At 43.5% G+C, this 24832-nt stretch overlaps 1 protein-coding gene across 2 annotated transcripts in view; it reads right to left on the reverse strand.

Moving 5' to 3' along the window:
• The window catches only part of LOC135265130 (NMDA receptor synaptonuclear signaling and neuronal migration factor-like), a 40189-nt gene extending 20429 nt beyond the window's left edge, over window positions 1-19760 (reverse strand). The window contains exons 1-4 of one of the 2 annotated variants that reach the window (XM_064354434.1): window positions 19296-19760; window positions 4526-4582; window positions 3613-4293; window positions 2992-3064 (exon numbers count right to left, since the gene is read on the reverse strand). In XM_064354434.1, coding sequence (XP_064210504.1) covers window positions 2992-3064; window positions 3613-4293; window positions 4526-4582; window positions 19296-19326 — 842 coding nt within the window. In that variant the 5' untranslated portion in view covers window positions 19327-19760. Of the gene's footprint in view, window positions 1-2991; window positions 3065-3612; window positions 4294-4525; window positions 4588-19295 lie in introns of both variants that reach the window. The other variant, XM_064354433.1, reaches the window with a different exon arrangement.
• Between the last annotated feature and the right edge of the window lie 5072 nt (window positions 19761-24832).

Genomic DNA, 24832 nt, shown 5'->3' on the forward strand with positions numbered 1-24832 from the left:
TTGTCAGGTATCGGGCTGTCGTTTTCATCCTCAGTATTCATGGGGGAGATTATGATATTGTATTACAGATTTTCCTCTTTAAAAGTGTGAGTAAATGCAAGTCTTTGCAGTGAGTCTTTATTTAAACAGTTTAAATAGTGTTGGGAGGCAACACATTTGGTAAAATATTAAAATATTAAAGAAAACTGAAGAATATTCAAATATTAAGTTTATTATTACCTATTGAAGTGTTTGGGACTATACACATTTGGGTCAGGGGGCAGGTCAATGAGGATAATGAGGGGCGGGTTTAAGTGATGGAGTGGGTAAGGGGTGGGGTTTGGGTTTCGGACAATGAGGGTGGGTGGGGTGGGGTTTGGGGGGTGCACATGACAGGACAGGACATCCAGGACACAGTACCTCTCCATGACAGCAGCTGCTTCCTGTTCTCTTTTCCTCCTCTTTCGCTCAGCAATGCCACGGAAAGCCCTGCTGGGACGTGTCACAGCGTTAATGGGGGGGGGGGCGGAGACAGGGGCGGAGACAGGGGCGGGGACAGGGCCGACTTAGTATGGGGGCAGCCATGGAGGCCAGTTCTCAGTTAGTGCAAGGCTGGTAGTGGGTTGGAATTTGGACACACATGTTTAGTATCCACTGAAGACGAACTACAAACTCACAGGACACAACGACACAACGGTTGGCTGTATCTTACTTATGCGCATGTGTCTGTTAATGTGTGTGTGCATGCATGTGTGTTTGCATGTGTGAGTGCGTCCATGCATGCATGTGTATGTATGTCTGTCTATATTTTTGTGTGTGTGTGTGTGTGTATGCATGGTCTCTTTGTGTGCGTGCGTCTGTGTGCGTGTGCTCATACTGTTAGGTAGGGGGGTCCACAGATACACACAGCAGCTGTCACAGTGTTTTCTGTAACATGATGACAAACTCAATCATAGAGTCCTGAGTTTGAATTGCTGTCATCTGCAAACAAAGCCAGCCAAACAGCAATTCATGTGGGCGTGTATGTCTGTGTGTACCCACAAGCTTGTGTGCATAAGTGTGTGGTGTGTGTGTGTGTGTGTGTGTGTGTTTGTCTGTGTGTGTGTGTGTGTGTCTATGCGTGTATATGTATGCATGTCTGTGTATGAACATTCAGATCTGTGTGTTTGTATTTTTTCGATGCCGAATACAAAGTTATCAACACTTCACGGCACAGAGACAACAGCACTGCACATACTACAGAGGAGCCAGCACAAGGTACAAGACTACAGCACATGACATGTCTGTACTGAGCAACATTATCAACGGTTCCAAATGTAGGCCATGCTATTCATGTTTAAATAGAGTCTTTTAATTATAATTAACAGTGCATACTTAAACCAGTTTGTGCAGAGCCTTATGAAAGGTTATGAGTACATTATATGTCAAAAAAAGCTATCCTGTGTATTCTTTATTCACAAAGAAACTGATTGCATATATAATAAAAATATATATCGATCTTATAAGTTTTCCCAAATGCATCTCACCCTTGCTGTGATACTGCCAATAAGCAAAGAGCAAAACATTCTGATTGTGAAAGCAGAAGAATAAAAACAGGTCTCTCTCTCTCTCTCTCTCTCTCCTATCTATTATGTTGCATTATGTAAGATTCTCCACAGAACCCTGCTGAAACGCTTTCAGAGAGCTGGCCCTGAATTGCTGAGAGCGGCGTTGAGTCCCTTTGAAGAGCAAAGCGGTGTTTGCTCACAGCCTAATTGTACCAACACACAAAAAAAAAAAATGTTTCCACTCCAGCCTGATGCGCACCGGTGCCGAAAGCAACCTCCCTTTCAGCAGATGAGCTCGTCGCGACCGCCACGCTGCTTTGCGGGCTACAAAAACCATGCCGCCGTAAGCTCAAACCAGGCACGACAGTGCGGCCCTGCGCCTCTCGCACTCATAACTTCAAACACTCAGTTCAGAGCTACAAAGGGGGGTCAGGGGTCAGGGGTCAGGAGTCAGAGGTCAAGGGGAACGAGCACCACAGAGGAAAGGATGTCTGGGGTGGGATGCGAACTCTCTTGGGGGTGGGGGGGGGGGGGGGTCACGCTGAACGACAGCGGCGTACTTACGATATCCTTTAGCCCAAAGAGACGGGGGGAGAGATTGCATGAAAGAGAAGAGAAGAGACATTTTTCAGAATCCCCCGTACGCTTCCGCTGAGCCTCGGCGTTCGCCGAGGAGACAAGAGAGACGAGAGCAGGGGGAGAGAAAAAAACGGAAGCGTGACGTAAAAAAGAAAGGAACGAAAAAAGCACTCAAACGAAACACGCCGGTCAATCATGCTCAAGTTCCTAGCAGAAGCCCGGAGGAGCGCCGGGATAAAAACAGAGGGAGCGGTGGAGCAACGGAGAGAGAGAGAGCGAGCGACGCAGTCCCCCCGTAGGAGGGCACAGCGTGTGGGGGACATAATTACCACCTCCAGGAGACAGGTGATAATTAAGCAGTCAGCAGAGCCCGGGGCCCCTCGCGCTCTGGGAATAATGAACCCGCCGCGGGGGGCCCCGGTCTTTACCCGCCCGCCGCGCTCGGCGCTCGCCTGACACGGAGCGCCGCGCTCACGACCCGCTGCCCCCTCGCCTCGCCACGCCGCGACCCCTCCCCCCCCCCCACCTCCGCGCCTCCTTCTTCTGGAGGTCGGGTGATGATATCGGAGGGTTGAAATTACTCTATTGTGATTTGCATTTTCATCCTAATGGTGTAGATTGCACTTCCCCCCAGTTTGACTTAGCATAAGAAAGGTCGGAATAATGTTCACTGCGTGAACTGAACTGTGTTCTCGGCTATGAATAACCGTATCAAATGAGCATCGTGCCTTATCGAATCTGTGTTTTTGTAGTTGTTCCGAATGGCCTTGATATGCACGTTTGTACGTCGCTTTGGGTAAAAGCGTCTGCTGAATGAATGTGATGTAATGGCTGAGAGGGCTCGTGCGTGTCCGCGAAGCGTGCGGGTGAGGTTCGGTGCACTCACGCCTGCATGGTGGTGGTAGCCGTCTGGAAGCTGAACATGTTCTCTTTGGGGAACCAGCCATTGACGTTGTCATCTAAAGAGACAAAAGCGATTACTGGGCGGAGCTGGGACCGTCTGCATGTGTGTGTACGTGTGTGTGTGTGTGTGTACCCTGAGTGCACATGTATGTGTGTACATGTGTTGTTCTGGTTGAGGAGCAATTGCATGCACCCTGCTCTTTTTTTTTTCTTTTTTTTGCGGGGTATGTCAATATATGTCAATACAGGGATGTGCAGTGGCAGGCCAACATTCGAATCTCTGATAAGCACAAAGACAGGCTTAAGACCACAGACACTCTCTCTCCTTCACAGTCCACACAACTCAAATATCCAACAACGCAAACATGCACCCTTTCGCTTCTGTCATAAACATATACATTCACGTACCCTACTTTGCTCGCACGCACGAATGCAGGCAAGGGCGCACACACACGCACACAGGCACACGCACTCACACATCACACGCACATACGCAATACTGAGTCACAGAGACAGTGGCAGGGCTAGAGAAAGGAGAGACAGACAGAAACAGACGATGACGGAGCGCCCCCGTGCCCTCCCGGAGACGCCCTCCCCCCCTCACCCCTCTCCCCGCTGGGCGCTCGGTCCTCGCTGTACATGCGCTCCAGCTTCTTGCGCTGCTTGCCCGAGTCGCGGGGCGAGGTGTCCAGGTCCAGGGAGCGCTGGCTCTGGGTGGGCGCCCGCACGCAGTCGGGGCTGCAGTCCTCCCGCGAGCCCCCCCTCCGGCTCCCCCAGTCCCGGATGTTGTGGGCGCTGCCCGAGCTCTGGAGGGGCTGGGACTGGCCAGGGGCGGGGCCCCGGGGCTGGGCGGCGCTGTTCTGCTGCCCGTGGTGATGCCCGCCGCGGTGACGGCTACGCGATGGGGCCGGCTGCTGCTGCTGCTGCTGGTCGGCGCTGGGCGGGGCAGGAGGCGGGGCTTTGGCCTGGTCCCGGCCCCCCTTCAGCACCTCCAGCTCCAGGCTCTCCTCGCTGCCCCGCACTCCCAGCATGCCCCTCTCCCCGGTGATGGTGTAGACCCGCGCCGGCTGAAGCCCGCTCTCGGCGGAGCCGCCGCGCTCCAGGGACACGCGGCGCTTGGCGGACGACGGCGGGGCCGACTGGGGTTTGGCGGACGGGGGCTGGTCCGCGGCAGGCGTCGCCAGCGTGGCGGGGCAGGCGCGCGGGTGGAGGCTGTTGCTCTGGAGACGGCTGATGCTGGGGGAGTCGGAGTCCTGGCCAACGAAAGTGTCAGAAAGCAGCTGATCTGCAACACAGACAGAACGGGATAGGAACTCAGAACGCTGGCCAATCACAGGGATCCTCTGAGGTAAAAAGGCCAATGAAGAGAGAGGGTGAGATGCAAAGATAAAGACAAGAGAATACAAAGTGTGATATTAGCTAGATTAAAAAAAATGAATAAGATATAGGTGATGATGAAAAAGGAGCACAAGAAGAAGGGTGAGGGAGTCGGGGTAGGGGGGGGGGTGTAACCTGACCTGATCCGTTGCGGTTCTCGGGGTGTGCGTGAGACAAGTACTCTCCAAATGCTCTGGCTGCTCTGTAAGAGAAACACACAGGTGACATCACTGCCTCAAACACACACACACACACACACACGGAGCAACTGCCACACCATATATACTCAACACTCTCTGGCATAAGTACACACACTCACTCACGCACACACAAGGGCACACACACATGCGTGTAAGCAGTGCCTGACACAGCATGCCTCTGTACCATTGTACTGTTAATTGCCCAGTTTTAAAATCATTCAAGTACATCAAGCTGATTCTAGATCTTCCCTAGCACTGCGACTAATTTGTTGATGTAGATAATGCTCTTAATGTTAATGCTACACAGAACAAAGCATTGCTCTGATTCTGACAGAGACCTACATTTAAAAGGCTGACCAAGTTATGAAGCACTAGCACTCACTACCAAATCCTGAGGACATTCCATTATTGCTCACTATGTTTACAGATAATTGAATACAAGCTGTACTGCCCATTGGGAGTTTGTGTGTGCTTTAGAGCTGAATCCCTCAATCTGTTTATTGCTGGCGGCTACAGATCTTCCACCACTTTTGGCTCTACGCTCTATACTAACATTTATAGTGAAAATTTCACTTTGATTTCAATGTGTATTTTTGAGTTTCTGTGAGAAAGGTGGTATACAAATTATTAATAATAACAACAATATAAATAATAATAATCATCATCATCGTATTCCTGCCTCTTAACCAATGTGCGCTGGGATCGGCTCCAGCACCCCCCACAACCCTGACCAGGAATAAGCAGGTATAGATAATGGATGGATGGACTGATGGATCATTATTATTCTTTTCAGACTACATCCTTGAAATGATGACCAATATCAATTCAAAAGATTCAAGAGGACTTAAAACACAGCCAATTGGATAACAATCACAAAACCGCAGCCAGGGTCATCCTGCCACCCTGGCCTCCAGCATAAGCCCCTGCGTCTGGCTGCTGGCTCTCAATGGCCCACCACACTACAGCACGACCCCCTGTTTCTGAGACCCCTCCTTGGAGAGAAGTGCAGGGTAGGAGGGACAGAAGGGGAACCAGCTTTTAAATGGATCCATCTGCGACTTTATGAAGCCTACAGATTGCCTTATATCCTCTTTATGGGGTCTCTCTTTCCCAGACTGCAGAACAGTCTGGGTAAGAGAGACATCGAAGCAGGTGCCGCACACACAAGTGCACGTACAGCACAGATTCCGGTACATAGAAACCTCCCCCCAACCCGTCAAACACACAGACTAACACATACAGAAATCCACTCCACATGACCGCACACAAAAACATCATCTAAACAAACACATCTACTCTCACTCACATATCTTCATAAGACACAGCAATTCATTTTTGTCCCCTATAGGCTATAAGAACCAGATATACTACTGTGATGCTGGTCCTTACACTACAAGGGACATTCAGTACAAATTACTGAATGTCCCTATATATATATATATATATATATATATATTCACTGCAACATGTTTTGCCATCCAAGACACTTGAATTAGGTCAAAAAATGTAACTACTCTTAAAACTATTTTTAGGCCGGACCTCAGGAGGATATAAAAACACACACTGACACACATACAGACACACTCACACACATGTACATGCGGGTGCACAAATATGCATACACATCATACTTATATTCAACTGCTATTCGCGCAAATTTCCCTGTGACTCATTTTTCTGATTAAACCAAATGGAGAACAGAGATCTTCTACATATCTGGCACTTCTTGCCACACCGAAAAATAGAAAGAAAATCTTGATTCTCTTCCATGTGTTAGAACATCACAGTCTGTCAAGAGTGCCATGTTCCAAATACTCGAACATGCTGCCATGCATGCATGCACACACACACACACACACACACACCTACACACAAAACACATACACACTTGCATACATAAGTACAGGAACACAAACGCACATGTGCACACCCACACGCTCACAGGTACAAACGCAAGCACACACAGTCCATGACACCACGCGCGCTGACGGATTTACATGTGCACGCACACGCACAACAGAAGCCCAAATCCCTCGCGCACAAAAACACGCACTCTGCAGACGTCTCCGAGCCTCGTGGGGAAGCTGCAAAAGGGGGCTGATGTCGTAGCCATGCTTCCCCCGCGACGACGCTCTCAATAATTAAAGCTCGGTCAACACGTGCGCCCCTCCCCGGTAAAAACTACAGAAACTGATCCTTCCTGTCCCTGATTTCTCCCACCCTCCCCTCCTCCAGCCCACTTTCCCAGCTCGTCCATTATTGAAATGAGTTGTACAGTTTTCATAACTCAGTGCTGAAAACAAATAAGGGGTTAGGGTGGAGGATGCAGCGCAGCAATGCGGCTCTTGTGTCTCCAGGCCCAGGACCAGCGGCGTGTGCTCATCAGCCTTATGTCTTCGGGCTCCAGTGCACTTCCATTGTGCTTCAGCGCGGAGTCAAAAGCAATTACCCACCCTGTTCCTGAGGACGTGACTCTTATCGAACCTCTGAACTTTGATTAAAAAGCAACACACTGGTACGGAAGGGTGGGCGGCAGGAGGATTAAAACATTCATTACACGGGGAGAGGAATGCCGCCGAATGGGAAAAACTAGAGTAGAGTATGTCTCTCTCTTTCCCCTTTATTCTCGCTTCCTCTCCCTCCCGGATTCAATTGCAATTATAAATGGCATCACTGGCGTGTGGTACTGTACAAAACACGCTACCAAAGCTAATACGGTTAATCATACAAGCAATATAATATACTGTGTTTTTAAAATGAGAAAACATAATCAACTACCAGAGCCAGAATGTGGTTTATTCTAGCTTTGTTCTCCTCGGGCAATATCACAAACACTAATATACTCTGACAAATGCCTGTTCACCTAGAACACAAAGTATAGCATACACACACTCGCACACAAGCACATATGTACGCGTTGCCTAGGGGCAAGTACACATCGATGCGCGGCCACAATACCAGAACAGACTGTACAAAAGAAATGCAGAACAGGAAGCCTTTTACTGTAAGATGCATACTGTGCTTTCAGCTCTCTCCTCCTACTTGCATTTCAGGGTGATGGCATGTGTGTGCCTGCATGTGTGTGTGTGTGTGTGTGTGTGTGTATGTTGTGTCTGAGTGAGTTTGGGTGTGTGTGTGTTTGTGCATGTTTTTGAGTGTGTGTGAAGAATGTGTGTGTGCATGCAAGAATTGGCACATGCGCATGTGTATGCATGTGTGTATGTGTGTGTCTGTGTGTGTTTGTGTGTGTGAGAGAGAGCGAGAGACAGAGAAAGAAAGAGGGAGAGAAACTCTCATACATCCAGCAGACTCTGCTTCCCTCTGTTTCAGAGCCAACCAAAGCTGTTTTACTGTGTCAGACTCATTTGGAAAAGAGCACAGTTTGTTCTGAGACACCTCACCTTGCCAGCCAAAGAGCTCCTGATGACAAAACAGCTCTCTGCTCAGACCTGACCTGCTTCTGAGCCACCCTCCATCCCTCCCTCTCTCTCCCTCCCTGTCTCTTTTCTCTCCGTAATGTCAGTATGTCTTTTATTATTCCCCACTTTGTCCTGAGGAGGAGAATCTGTGTCAGGTCAAAATGAACGGAAGGCTGCAGGATTACAAGCTGTAACCACCCCTCCCTGGAACTATATCTCTTACCTTGCTCAACAGCAAACTCCCCACTGTCTCTTCTGTTTAACGTGGACCTCCACCCCCACCCCCACCCCACCCCACCCTCCCCCTACCCCAATCTCTCTCCTACTCAGTCCCCCAACAAGGAATGCAATTCTTTTGAATCAGGTCATTGGAAAGCAACATAAGAAAGAGTAGCCTGCATTCACAATTACAAAAAATAAAAAATACTACATCACTGTTGACTGAAATATGAGCACAAGGTCAGGTTTCAGTATGTGCTTCCCTCAGCAATTTACAGACCGCGTGTCCAGCTTAAATAACATCACATAATCTCAATTCTGACACAAACCTCAAATACAAACAATTCTAATTTATATATTATCCTTCGATAATTATTGTGCTCTTTTATATAGTACACATACTGCATATGATATATAGTGCTAATTGATAATATGCATGAGGAAAGTGTATGTGTGTGTGTGTGCATGTGTTTGTGTTTGTGTTCTCTTTATAATAATGCTAATGCATTTCATAATTTCAGATCTCTCTGCATAAAGGCTATATAAATAAATTAAAGGGCAATTCTAAAGCATTAAAGAAAGAAAAAAAACCAACTGAATCAAAGGTAACATGCCAGTGATAAATCCTCACTTAAGCCTCAAGTTGCCTGAGCCTTCACCAAGCCTTTCCATACACTGGAAATTGGAAAATGACAACATAGAATTAAGTAAAAAATAAAAGAGAAGCTAACACTTAATTTCGAAAAAGAATGCATTGTTTTAAAGAATACCCTTTAAGAATGCAATGTTTTAAAGAATACCCTTTAAGAATGCAATGTTTTAAAGAATACCCTTTAAGAATGCAGTGTTTTGAAGAAAGGAAGTGGTGATGCAACGTATGCATTATGAAAAGCTGGACTGAATGCCTTAACAACATTTCTCTTGCAGAGATGAAAAGAAATTCCATCTGGACTTTTAATTACATTACAATCACTTGGCAGACTCTGTTAACCAGAGCGACTTTCAGTAGTGGAAACCATCAGTGCTATTCTCAGGAATAGAAAAACTGAAGTCTCACCAATAAGGCACTGAGGTCCATTCATAATCTACGAGTGTAAAATGAGCCTAACAAATTTGTATTGCAACACAATAGCGTAGGACTAGACAGATGACATAACTTTACTCAGCTATACCTATAACATTATCCAAAAGGAAATCAAGAAAAATAGAATTAAATTATATTTAAAGGGGGCCAAGAGAGCCATGGCGCAATACGAAGAGGTGAGACTTTTGTCTGCGTCAGAAGATGGGCAGGGTTTCTACTGAGGTGAGAAGGGGAGTGGCATAGCTCAGTCATGAGAGCCCATTAGCTTATGTACGTTGAGGTGCTAACAGTCTTGTGACACACTTATATTATTAAAAATAATAACTGACTGCATGTAGACCCAATTTAATGATCAAACGTTATAGTTTTAACAGTCAATAAGAATGGGTACCACACAACAAGGAAATTAACCAATGACCAAAACCACGTCCCTATCCCACTGTTACATTTCTCAATTTTGTTCACCTTCTGTGTGTTTACAAGAAAAAAGGTGCATGTACAGGATTAAAATTCTTCCCCCTATTTCAAACCTCAACCTTCATGTTTTAGTACAGAATCAATTTAATCTTTCTCATTATCATTTACAACATTTTCATTTAGAGGACTTCAAAATAAAAGATAAAAGCACGTCGAGCAAGATAAAAGCAAGTTTCCCATCCCTGGCAGGGCTGCAAAACTTGCATTAACGTCTGTATTCTATGTGTGTGCGTGCTTGTGTGTGTGTGTGTGTATGTGAGAGAGAGAGAGAGAGAGAGAGATAGAGAGAGAGAGTGAGAGAGCTGTACAATTTAACTGCAACAAAAAAGCACCTGGTGCTCAGTGGATTATGGTATGAGTAATGGCATCCATAAAACCCGGGTGTACAAGACAAAATCTCTAACGCCTGAATGTGTAGCTTAAAAAAAAGCAAACTGAAAATTTGCATTCAGTGGAATTCAACGGGCAAGCCACTGAGTGTACTCAGACTCTGCAGCTGAACTGAACCCCCCTCCACCCCCCCCAACCCCCCCACCCCACCCCCCCCACCCAAATGACAGGCAGAACTCTGCTCCACCCTAACCCACAGCAACTCTTATTACGCATAGCGTCTACACAGCAACACCATTTCTGCTGCATAATTGCACACCATCATGGCCATCTCACGATCTGTATCATTACCGCAAGGGTTATGGAGAAATCAGCATAATCATGAGCCATCTAAGCCCTCGGGCCAGCAATGGTCTGCAGTGAAAACAACTGGTATGGAGACTAAAAAAGGAGAAGAGGAGAGAGAGAGAGAGAGAGAGAGAGAGAGAGAGAGGATGACAGAGAGGGTGAGAAGGAGAGAGAAAGAGATCAACATCACCCCTCTGCCTTCCCACAGCTTATCTATAAGTATCAGTCCTTCCTTTGAGCACGCACAGCCAAGAGGAGGGTCAAGTGTCCTGACTCAGTAAGGTTCCATTTATATTAGAGAACCTAAAGTCCGCATAATAGCGATAGATGAGTCAAGCACCAAATAAGATTTCATGTCATCACCCCTTCCAAGTGGGAACTATAATAGGCAGTTGTATGCATTAAGCTACATTGCATTGTTTCATTGGGTGATTTATATCATTTACATTTTTACCATCAGTACAGCTGCACATTACCAAAACGCAGTTTAGGTTCATGCACTTGCACAGGGATATAACGGTAGTCATACTACATGCAACAGAAGCCCAGTTAAATTCCGTTTGGAATCTGGATCATAACAGAAACAGCACAACCTTTTCTCTGGTGCCTCATCAGATTGAGGAATTTGCTTTTGCAGCGCAGTGACAGGCTGTTTGCATCCCCGCTGTGCCAAAATGTGATTACTTTCCTATTTATACATTTGAAAAGAGTAAGTATGCGTCTTTCTCTTGTGGCTTAATGAACACATGAAATGCAAGGAAAAAAGTTATTGCACAGGGTCTTTATAAATTTTCTCATTCCACACAGAGAGAGAAAAATTTCAGCTGCATTGCCTTCGTCCGAATGCTGTTTACCCAATATAGACCGACAGCCTCTTGTGAGAGCTCGCAGAATGACCCTCAATGGGAAACAATTTCCTCCAGTTAATTTCATTTCCTTTCCACGCTCAGCACAGAACAAGTGCATCTTTGAGCAGGTGATTGTCTCCATTGAGGAGTACGAAAGTGCAATTTTTCTAAAACTAATTTAATAAATAAATAAAAGTGGGCCCGTCTCGCTGGTACATCACTGTCCATTCTCCTTTCAGTGAGACAGTATCCCAACCTCTCAAGTTCACACCACAATCTGCTGCATCTCAAAGCTTCAAATTGTAGCATACACGTGCATCCACACACATCCACATGCATATTTGCACACACTTGCACAAACACACAGAAATGTGCATACACAAATGCACCCAGGCAAGTAAGCTTTATGAAATTTTGCTAATTCTGTAACCCAGCTCAGATTTTCCACATCAAGCATTGTCAAGTGTAAAAAAAATGTTTTTAATTTCTTGACATTTTTTAAACATTTTGAGAAAATTCTCTAAAGCATTGTCATCACTTTTCCAAGAGTAATGCATTAAAAAGCAATATTGAATAAGGAGGGCAAGAAATCAATACACAATTTGACACAAAATATTAATGTAAAGTGATTTTATTAGAGATGTAAGTTCTACCTATCTAGATTTCAGTAAGCTCCATAATGTTTGGGACAAAGATATTTTTTTCTTAATTTGCCTTAAATTGTACTCCACAATTTTGGATTTGTAATAAAATCATTCACATGTGGTTAAAGTGTACATTGTCAGCTTTTATTAAATGGTATTTTTATGCATTTGGTTTCATCTTTTTACTGCCCTCTAACATTTGAAATTTTCTTTCTGCATTCCACTCTCGCCCTGCCCAAACCTCGTTGGAGGTTCTACTATGTCATATAAATGTCAATCAAGATATCTAGCCAGAAAATTGTTTTCGCCCCCAAATTCCTCTTTTTAATATCACGGAACAGACTCAAACTGGAGAAACTTTCTCATATTCCACCTAAACAGTCCACTAAAATGTTTTTGAAAACATTTGAAATGAGAAATAGGCCATGTAATTACTAAATCTTGATTCATTGATCTGCAATGCCTTGTTTGACAGTTAGACTCGAGTTTCACAAATTCATTTGCATAGAGAATACTTCATGCAAATGAGATGGACACACCTACTCCACCCACCCCAAGAAGTATTTTTAAAAACTGTGTAGTAGGCCAAGCCAAGCTGAAACAGAATGCATTTACTCTGAGAATGTGCACTTTAAGCACATGTGAATTATTTGCTTACAAATCTAAAATTCTGGAGCACAGAGCCAGCTTAACAAAAAAAAGTCTTTGTCCTAAGCATTATAGAACTCACTGTAAATATACATTTGTATGTGTACATGAATGATGGCTTTCTATTTTGTATTCGTTTCAGTCTGGATAATTTAAAGCAGGCGAAACCTTTCACTAGCATCCAGGTTGTAGCACTTGGCATTTTCACTAGCGAGTGAATCCAGTAATGGTTTTAAGATTTTGTTTCATAATATGTAATTATTTGGAGTCCAAAGTAATTTCAGCTATACTTCTATTGTTCTTGGGCATATGTATATATGTATATTTCTATGCATTGATTAAGGATAGCCAGGTTGAAAAAATTACAAAATCTAAAGCCATCGTTTGTCTATACATATAAATATATATGTATGTGCATATGCCAAAATACCATTTGAAGTAAAGTTAATGTTACAGTACTTTTGACTCCAAATAATTACATATTAGACATGAAACAGGCATAAAACCTTAAAGGCATACACTCACTAGCGAACATGCTAAAGAGTACTGCTAGGATGCTAGTCAAATAAACTATTGATAAAATATGAAAATGCATTTTTATGACATTTCAGCATTGTAGCTAAATTATTGGCATAACACTGAAATCTTTATGAGTGCTTGTGGAATATTTCTCACCTGAAGATCACCTTGAAATAATCAAACAGAACCCACCCCTCCCAGTGGGCTATCCATGCACTGTCATTAGACAATGGGAAATTGTGTGGAATGGAAATAGATACGGAAAAACTACACTTTAATACTGAACTATCATGAAAAATAATTACAGACGACATGGACGACATGATCTTTGTTTTATTTTACACCTGGCGGAGGCTCTTACACCAGCTGCAGACGCTCTTTCAATAACTTCAGCTAATTTGCCTGAACTAGCCATCTTCAGATAACTGATTCAGCTGCTGCTAAGCTGTTTACATGGATGTGGTTGAGACTGTCCTCCTCCAAACAAAAAAACTGATTACACATAAGGGGCATCATCAATTAGCATATGTTCCAAATATTTAGTTTCTACATTTCACATTTACATTTGCATTTAACACTTACATTTATATTTAACATTTACTTTTAACATGTACATTTATGTTTATATTTAACATTTACATTTATATTTAAAATGTATATTAAACTTTTTTTTTTTAATCTTGCTTGGATGCATAACATTAGTCATGGAAATGTTATTACAATGTTTTAAACAAATGTCTCGCTAAATCTTTTTTTAAAAAGTGAAATTTTAAAAATTGTACTGCATTTTTTCACACTTGGCAATGCTAAATGTGGAAAAACTGGGTTTACAGAATGCTCAGCGTTTTATAAAGGGCAACTTGATAGGCAAGCATGTACACACACACACACACATATAGACACACACACACACACACACACACTGCTTCCCTTCCACCGCCATTAACTTACTGCCAGTCCATCTCACTGACAGAATTACTGCCTTCCCATACCGCAGCACCAGTGTAATAGAGCCCATTACAACATTTGATTTTCCTGCACTTCAGTCCTGGCACGTGCTGTATACGTCCATGTGAGCCAATGGGGCCTAATTGTTTGGCAGGGCAGTTTGGTCTATTCTAAAACCACCCACCCCACGCTTCCTCACCCCCAAAACCCCAGCCTCAAAACCACCCTGGCTGTAGATCACACGGAGTGGCACGGTTCAACCTCGTCAGGCCTAAAGCATAAATAATGGATAAGAAATGAATAAGTGATCAAGCCCATCTCTCTTGCTCACTGAGGAGAAAAGCAGCATGGGTAATCCAGGTGACAATCCCTCCAACAGGTGAGGTGAGTGGAACTATATGGTGACGCTCCGAGAGTCACTTTAGGAGTTTCCATTTAGCAGCCTGTCTGAGTTGTGTCCAGTGAGGGAGTTTTAATACATACCACACTCTTGGCACGATGTCTGTTGTTTAATATTCACATGTTCTTCATACAGGCTGTGCTACTTGGTACTTTTTAATTATCACTGCCAGTCTGTGGCCCTTTCTTAAGACCACATCTGTTTAAGCTAAGCACCAGTGTGGTCTAATCGATTCATTAGTGCTCCTTGCAGCTTGCCTGTCACAGACAGAAACCACACACACACACACACACACACACACACACTGCTGTTGACTGCTTAAATCCCCCTCCACCTAGAGCTAAACAGACAAGCGTATCCGTGGGAATCAGTGGGAGGGCTGTTCGGAGCAATCTCTAACCTTCAATATTTCCATGCAACTTTTATATTGTGGATACACAGTTTATATTGTAGATTGTGTGTGAGGGTCGATTGCTGCTTTAAGGCTGAATGTTCGAGAAGATCCACAATCAACACAACAGCGAGTCACCAAAAGGAGCTCTCTACTGCATGCATTAACTTGAAAAGGTAGTCTGAGGCACACCAACTCTTGATGGCAATGGTTTACAATAAGGCTACCTGACCCTATTCCTGGAGATCTACCATCCTGTTAGTTTCCCCTTGGAACACTAACAAGCACACCTCATTGAACAGCTAGAGATCTCGTTGAGCTGCTAATTGGTGGAATCAGGTGTGCCAAATTAGGGTTGAAAAGAAAACCTACAGGATGGTAGATCTCCAGGAACAGGGTTGGGCAGCCCTGCCTTAGATGTTTCTTGGTGGAGTGCGGTGGGTCTGTGCCAGGTCCCACTAAAGAAAGCAAGACATGACTAGACTCTATGCATTTATGAGGATGCACATGCCCATTGTATGTTTTCTTGAAGCAGCTATAGGATGCTTACAGTTATTACTGGCCAACCAAAACTGGGTGAGAAAAGCAAAAAACAGGGACCAAAAATGTAGGAATATAAAGAAAAATAAAAGCATAAAAACCCTTGTGAAAGCCTGCTTCTGGGATTTCCATTGAGGTGATTGCCAATGGCTGAGGTCGCTTTGAACGTCTATTTGAGCGTCTATTTAACCACATCCCCACAAAGGGTCAGAAGTGTTGGCAGTTCCTTCCACATCACCTGCTGGCCCTGTTTCCTGAAACAGCAGGAACCGAAGAAAGAGTTTGAAGATCCACAACAATGTGAGAAATTGAACAGATCGTGGCGATTACTCTGGCCTCTGAAGACTGCTTCGCACTCTAATAACGCTATCTGCCTAGGTTTATATTACAATCATAAACGTACTGCAATGTAGCGCACTTCCCACATTTCATGTAGGACCAAAGCATCCAGTAAATGACAGCAACACAAATGTGACCGTTTATATTCAAAAGGGTGATGGAATCTGGAGATTTAAGGAAACGCGGAAATAAAACACACATCAACCGTTTAGAGAAAAAAAGAGAAAGCTCGTTAGGAGAAAATGAGCACCCAGGAGCGAGAGAGACCGCGAAACGCCGCGCTTGTGACCGCTACCGAAGACCGAGGAACCGGCGCGCCGCACGCCCCGCTGGGAAAGCGCTTTCCGCTCGCCTCACGCACGTCGTGTTTAAAGTGCACATTTCAGAGGACCCCCCTCACTGCAGGCACCGATAGCGCCTTAACAGCTTTCCGCAGCCGGGATTTAAAACATCTCGGAGCGCAGATGTAAAAGCCCGACCTCCGCTCGAGCGTTTCAATCTTTCGTGGCTTTTACACGTAGCGGTGCACCTCATAATGAATCGTGTCCGTGCATGACTGTACTTACGCGAGTGACTGATAGACAAGCGCGCAGGTGGCTGGTGTGGGTGCGTGGAATTGATTGTCTGGGTTGCTGTGTGCATGTGTGCATGTGTGCCCGTGTATGTGGTATGTGTGTACGTATGCATGTGTGCATGCGTATGGCATGAGTATGTGTGTGTATTTGCCTCTGTGCGCGTGTGGGAGCGTGTATAATTCTGTGCACGCAGGACAGTGTGTGTGCTTGTGTTTGTGTGTGTGTGTGCATGGCTTGTATATGTTTGTATATTTGCCACTGTGTGGGAGTGTGTGTGTGTATGGCTTGTTCTCATCATCATATATTCTTATGTTCTGATGTATGTTCATGTGTGTGTTTGTTCCACTGCAGTGAGATCACAGGGACTGCAGAATGAGGTCAGTCAGTGGGGAGTTCACATCCCATCGGGTTCAGTCTGATTCCAGGTTTCTCTCCCTGATTCAGCCATTCAGTTCACCCTACTCCCTGCAGCGCACACACGCATACGCACACACAAACACACACACACGCACACGCACACGCACACGCACACACAAACAAAAACACAAACACAAACACAAACACAAACACACACAAACACACACACACAAACGCACACACGCGAACACGCACACACAGACACACACAGACACACACATGCATACACAGACGCACACACAAACACACACACACGCACACGCACACGCACACACAAACACAAACACAAACACACACAAACACAAACACACACACAAACACACACACGCGAACACGCACACACAGACACACACATGCATACACACACGCACACACACACATTGTGTGGTGTGCATGTGTGTGACTATGTGTTGATGCGTGTGGCTGTGTATGTGTCAATCCGAGGAAAAATGACAAATCACCAGTCTTCACAGAATGCACTCACTGGGTCATCATTTCAATCCCCAATGGGCAGCTTCAAATGGCACATTATTAACCAAACCAAAATAATCAGATGCTTTCAACCAGACTTTCTTTCTGAACGCTTTCTTCACACTGTATAAATGCAAAACCCAACACATCAATCCAATCCACACTATATCATTATCAGATTTTAACACTTTAAATGCCAGTAGCCCTAGATACCACTGCTGCATCCCACAAACCGTCAGACTAGACTATCAAGAAGACGTGTTTTCTGAAATCTACAGAAACACTGCATTAAAACACCTCAAATATATTGAAATAAGGAACAACTCCTGTGAGAAAGGCTCCACAAACTGCGGCAGTGTGAAAATAATGCACTGTCAACGACCAGCTGCTTTTATAGAACATATGCAGTTATAAACCAATCAATCACTCTGTAGTTTCAGGCAAAATTCGACAAGACACAAATAGTCTTCCATGTAAAACGATAGGTGTCTATGTTAGGTTTTTGGTTTCGTTCTCTCTCTCTGTCTGCACTCCTTCACGAGCCACAACTCACACTGATGGAGAGCCCCAAGAGCCACCTCGTCAATTACAGTTAATTGATTAATTGACAGATTAGCAGACCAATCCTAGCATGAGCTGCGAGTGGCTGTCATCCACATGATATTAAACATTAAACTTTGATAAAATCTTACTGCGCCATTCCGCTAAGTGTGGTCAGAAAAAGACAAAGAACAATGAGGTGAAAAGTAATTTAACATTAATCTGTGTTAACATTAATCAACTAATCAGTCACCCTTCAGTCAGAATGCACTTTTCATCTTATTTTCTAAAAGGCTGTTTGTTGTCTAAAAACCCAGCAGAATTCTGCTATATCTCATAATGCTAAGCCTTTTATTGCCATAATTTGGTTCTGTAAAATATGTCTCATTACATCTATAAAGAATTTAAGATTATCATGAAGAAATGAGATGCAATGGAAATCTTCCTCCGGGCAAGCAAGACTGAAGCATTCGTACCCAACATATTAAGCATGAGACACATTATTGTATGCTCAGGTAGCATGAGACACATAATTATACACTTAGCTGAACTAGTTAGGTGGACTGAGTTAATACAGATAACATATTAATATTATCTGTATTTAAAAAAAAACTTGCTGAAGGCTCTTTTCTTGCATACATATATTATCCATATGAGCATCTTAGAAGAATTTGGAGACTGTAGATGCTCACTCAACGTTTTTTTTCTTTTTCTTTTTCTTTTTTTGCTGTTACACTTTGTACTCTGAACATGATATATATTTACAGCATGCGTTCTTCATGGTGTCTTTTTGAGTATATTAAAAAATGCAATGGGCTCAGCTAAAACAAGAGCAGTGGGTGTGGAGCAGACTAACATATTTGAAATCTAAACAGGATTTAAATTTAATATTTTTCAGAAGGATTGGTTTTTCTTTGCGCCATTTCAGGAGGGATGCATAATAATAAAAATATTGCCAGTCAACATTCATTGGTGCAATTCATACAAATGGCAATAACGCGCATCGATAGTCTAAATACAATGGATTACGAAGTTTTACCCAGAACGGTGAAACTGGATTAAATTATCTTTCGCGCATTAGTCGGAGTGAATTATTTTTGCCTCGAAAAACGAATTTAATTGATTTTAGGGAGAACTACAGACCAAAATGCGTTTTTCACTCTGAGTCCCACTAAAAACAAGGCGGTAAACCGCATGTTGGAATAACGCAGTCGGCGTTTTAAGCGTATAGTTCCTTGCAGCATCTAACACTGATAGCGTGGCCGGACATTGCAGATTGTTCGCCTGATGATGTTACAATACGACTGGTGCCATTCTACTACAAGCCACAATGGGCAAATGCATTAATAATACTACACGAACATAATTACGCATTCGAATGCACTACTGTACCTCGCTACAACACCACGGTGAACTAGCTTATACGTACTGGACATTATTTTTTTTATTATTTACCTGTACAGTGCACACCTTGCAAGAGCAAGCCTCCTGCAGCAGCCCTGGTACTTAGTACCCGCTGTGTTCCTCTTGCAGTGGCCCTTTCCGTCACTCACCTAACTTTTGCTGCCACGGAGGATATTGCATCGTTCCTTAGATTCTTCCTTTTCGACACGGCGGTTCCCATGCTGGAGTGGAAACGACATAGGCGAAAAAACAGCTCATTCCAGAGACCGGTGAATGCTGGATGGAGGAGAGAAATGCACTGAGCTAACGCGAAAAATAAGTCCGATGTACAACCACTCTGTTCTGTTAATCGCTCCCCGCCCCTCTCCCCTGGTGCGCAACCGCTACGAATGAACAGGTGTCTACAGAAAGGGCAGTTTCTCTTGGCATTTGTATCTGCACGGATTTATAATACTAAGGGTGTAGGTGATGAGAGAAAGAGATCGCGTGGGAGCGAGAGGAGCCCTCTCACGCTCATTCGCGCGATGCTCTTTATGTTACTTGAGCAAATGACTGCGTAGCGAAGGAAGCTCTGCTGTCAGAGAGGTACGCGCACCGTGTGAAATAACCACCATAGTCTCTGACTCTCTCTCTCTCTCTCTCTCTCCCTCCCTCCCTCCCTCCCTCCCTGCGAAGTAGCGACTTTGGAGTGGTCAAGTGCGCGTCCACACTCAAAGACATTTTTATACTTTTTATATTTTATAATCTCATCAATAAATAATTTTAAACAATTTATACTGCCAGCGGTTGAGCGCAAACCAGGTGGTAACTTAACGTTCACGTTAAAGCAGTGTAATTGCCCAGCCTTTACTTAAAACTAAAGGTGAATTAAAGCCGCAAGCGGCGTTGGGAGGGGTCCAAGCATTGGCACAATTGCGCCCCCTATGGAGCGATTTTTAAGTGCTCATTAACCCTCCTATTATGTTTGGGGTCTTTTTGACCCCATTCAATGTTTATTGTCTCTAAAAATATGGTTACCATACTTTTTTTCAGCTAGATATTTCATGACTTTATGGGGAAAACATGGCAAACATGAAATTAACTGAAAAAATTATTTTCAATGTCCTGTACACATGTTGTACGCATCTGTGTTGTTGGGGTAATTTTGACCCCAAACTCTGTTGTTATATAAAACCATCATTTTGATCTTGTTTTTGTTGTGTTGGCTGAGGGCACTTTCACATTAATTTGTGTGTGTGTGTGTGTGTGTGAGTGAGAGAGAGAGAGAGAGAGAGAGAGAGAGCATGCGTGTGTGTGCGTGTGTGTGAGGAGAAAACATAGTTCCCACGAGATTTCTGATCATTCTCGCAACATGGGGGTGGGGGCAAACTTATAATAAGGGCTGCTCATACAGCCCTCTAAACCATTTCTCTTTGCATTTGTGCCTCAACTAAAGATTTTTTAAATGACCACCAGACAGAGGCATACATTTTCTGCCACTGAGGTTCTGTCACAGATCTTGGAGGGTGAAAGTGATTTAGATGAGGATATGTCTGAGACTGAGAATAATGTTGAGGAGGACCCTGACTATGTGGCATCCTCCTCTGATGATGAGAATGAAGCCTTTGAGATACCACATTCTGACCCTCCTTTTGTTTCTCAACCACCAATAAACCGTCATCTCTCAACCACCAAGAAACCCTCCTGTCATCTCTCAACCACCAAGAAACCCTCCTGTCATCTCTCAATTCCCAAGAAACCCCCCTGTCATCTCTCAACCACCAAGAAACCTTCCTGTTGCCTCTCAACCACCAATAAACACTCCTGTCATCTCTCAACCCACAAGAAACCCCCCTGTCATCTCTCAACCACCAAGAACTGACATGTTCACTTCCAAAAATGGAGAACTACTATGGTCCAGATCCCCAGTTGAAAGACAGGGTAGACTTAGTGCTGCTAATGCCATCAAAATGGTTCCAGGCCCCACCAGATATGCTAGCAAGACATAAAGTCTGCATTTGAACTCTTCATAACACCATCAATGCAAAAGGATATTATTGAGATATATATATCTAAATTTCATTGACCAATTTGGCACATAATGTATATGCAGTGTACACATAGTGTATATGCTGTATATATAGTGTATTGGTAAGGGTCTGGTGAGATCTCCAGGTGGGAATGAATTCTCCTTTCGCGGAGCGGTTAGACCACCACTTTGGCAGACCACAATGCTACACTCCTCCCCGTCTTCCACAGAGCATGCCCTCATGCTTGCATGCCACTTGTGACACCAATATAATGGCGGGGATCTGGGTCTCCAGGGAGAGAGGCAGCTATACTAACCACTGTACTGAAGATTTCACTGTTAGGCAGCCTTTTATGCATATAGCTACAATTTTAACGCTAAATGAACATTGCTGTATTTTGGATTGCAGTAAAGGATGTTTGCTGTAATATTTTATTAACCAGAAATAATTCACACAAAACGTATTGTGCTACAGCAACAGGCTGTGTATGGCACCATCAGCAAAGCACTGTGCATAATTCTGTAATATTGCTGTCAAAATGAGTAAAATTCCTAACAGGTCTGACAGCTTATTTAACATTGGGACTCTACAATGACTAGAATATGACTACAAATCCTGCTAAGCTTTCCATACATTTAAATGGGTGCCACTCTCACAGAATGAGATGAAGACAACACCCCCCACTTTAAACCTTGATCCTGGTGCTCATCCACACACTGTAACCTGGAGTTAATACTTTCACGCTTCATCTATGGGATGCCAATCAAGTTTGGCTTCTTAGCTCACTGTTTGCCTGGTTGTTTACCGTCTCTCCCCACTGTTTTTGATGTCACAGCCTCAATTAAATCATTTGCGGTTACAAATTATTTGCAGTGACATGTACAAGGCAATTAGTGCTATTTACGTCTATAATCAAAGATATTTGAGACAACTTTTCGGAGAAATCCAACTGGGTGTTTGCGTAAGTCAATTTTTCTCTTTTCTCATATGATACCACGGCAATAGCTATTGCTAATCTATGTGTGACAATGATAATAATATTCATAATGATAATAATTATAATGCCATTATTAGTATTGTTGCTGTTTGATTGCTTTGTTAATATACTATTATGAAGTTATATAACTGAAGCATATCTTTCTAAATGAACAAATGAACTGATGGAATAAAAGCAATGGGGTTATAAATAGCTATTTTTGGCATGCCTCAAGATACAAATCATCTTATTAGCTAATTGAAGTTGTGCATATTAAAATCAAAACTCTTCCCCAAACGTCCTGTGATTCGTGAACATCTGTTGCAGATTAGTCTCCTCTCCAATTAGCATAGGTCTGTTTTTCACCTATAGCAGATTAAATAAATCCTAACCTATATTACACAATGGTTTAATTGGTTAAATATTTCCTGTTTCCACCTCAAGTGATGTGTGGTGAGCATTCTGACATAAAATAGCTTCCATGTGTAATTCTGCTTGAGTGGGCCTATCCCCTCCATTGTAAAGTGCATTGCGATCATGATACGTACAATATAAAATCAGTTCATTATTATGAATATTAATACATTTTCCCCCATCAAGAGCAAAGCATTGAATAATATCTTCCTCAATGTAAGCATAACTACAAAATGATCCATGAAGCGATCTCCCTTTTCTTTGGGTTATATAGACACTGTTTCTTCAATTCTTTACACTGTCTGAAACATGATCTGTGTCCGTGAAGAGCTAAGTGATAATCCATCTGTTAAGAAGTGCTGTATCAGGTCTGATTCTATTCCACCAGAAAGGCATCTATTGCACGTGTTCTCCTCTGAAGGCTAAGGCGGAGGAAGTCGGTCAATTTTTACAGCATTATTACTGTGCATAAATGTGGATAAAAAAAGAAATAGATTAGTTTCTCCAATAACAGGTTGGCTTTGTCACTATTTATCTCTACAATGAGTCATAGACAGGACCTGTCCATGCTAGCCCAGAAGAGTAAAATAAAAGGACCAAAATCGACCGCATATTCGAACTTCCAGTCCTAATATGATGGTTGCTTCTAAGGGCTTTGGAAAAAGGCAAAAAGACAGCATTCAGCTACTGTTGATGTACAGTGTCTGGCAGGACGGGGCACACAGAACGTGGAAGTAGGAAATAAGAGATGACAAGATGAAAATGAATGAATGCAGACAGGCTGCAAAACAGAACAAGAAACGACTAGAAGACTGAGGAGGAGAGGAAAAGGCAGAATCAGGCCAGTCGTACTGATGGTCATCTGTTTGTGTGTTCATGTGTGTGTATGTGAAGGAGAGAGAGGCGGAGAGAAAGTGATAATATGTGAGTGAAGGAGCACATGTGAAAGAAAGGGACAGAGTATGTGTGTGGGAGTAAGTACAGTTTATCGTATGTCGTATACTTGACAAATATGGCAATGGAATTTGGTATCAGAAGGATAAATACACGGGCACTGTCAAATATCAAAGGCGCAACAAAGAGAGATATGAAATATGCTCCAACTATTACACTGTAAAAGGTGATCTGTGAGATGAGCCATGGACAAAGAGACAGAGAGAGAGAGAGAGAGAGAGAGAGAGAGAGAGAGAAGGGTGCAGAAAAGGGAAGAGGCCTGATGGAAAAGCCAGGAAAGAAAATGAGAGAGAGGTGAATTGTGGGTTCAAGTAGAAGTTTTCAGACATTGATAAATAATGCAATTGCTTACTAGAGAGTAAAAGGCCCCATCTATTGCTGTGCTTGTAAAGTGCTTTGGCAAGTCATGGGTAACCTTGTCCTGCTTATAGAGGTCTGCTACTTTGGAGAAGGATTTAAATGAGAAAGATCCTCAAACACAGGCATCCTGAAATGTATTGGTTTCTCTCACAAATGCACACACATAAAGACATGCAAACACGCATGCACACACATTGGTTCTGTACTCACGCACACTTGAGCATACATTCTCTCTCACACACTTATACAGATACTGTACATACACGCATACAGTACACCCTAAGGCTATCGCACATGCACATGAACACAAAGTGGCAGTAATGCACACACAGACATATTACACAAGTCCCCAGTGTTCTGGGTTTGTATTAGAACTTCCAGCAACCACAGTAGTCACGCATGGTGTGTTCGTTAGAGGGGAAGAATAATCCCTGCAGTTTTCACACGTGAGGTCAGTCAACCAACACCAGATGCAACAACAAGTTAACAAAATGAGCCCATAAATATTTGAGCAGCCTTCTGTACTTCCTGCTGTACTAACATGTTGAACTGCACTGAATACGCTCACTGTGCACACACACATACACACACACTCACAACAACTCCACTATGTGACAAGCTAAGAGCACAGGGAGACTATTAGATCTAAGTGAATATGTTTACTGTACACACACACACACACAACCACACACTCACTCAATGTTATGGGATGGTCATGACTGGAAGGGATACTTCAGGATACAATGAATATGTTTAATATACTCACACACACACACAAGCGCATGCACGCATACACACACACAGCCAGTAGTTAAAGGATTGACATGTCAATCACATAAAACTGTATTTCAATGAAGCTTAATGAGTTCTTTCATTAATTTCCCAGGCACCATTAAACAACTAATTACTCCTGATCGGTAAATCTGCAGCTGTCTTTATCCAGGCCTACAACTCAGAACCCACTCATGGTCCA

This window comes from Anguilla rostrata, chromosome 10 (genome assembly GCF_018555375.3).
Source record: "Anguilla rostrata isolate EN2019 chromosome 10, ASM1855537v3, whole genome shotgun sequence".
Classification (NCBI taxonomy): domain Eukaryota; kingdom Metazoa; phylum Chordata; class Actinopteri; order Anguilliformes; family Anguillidae; genus Anguilla; species Anguilla rostrata.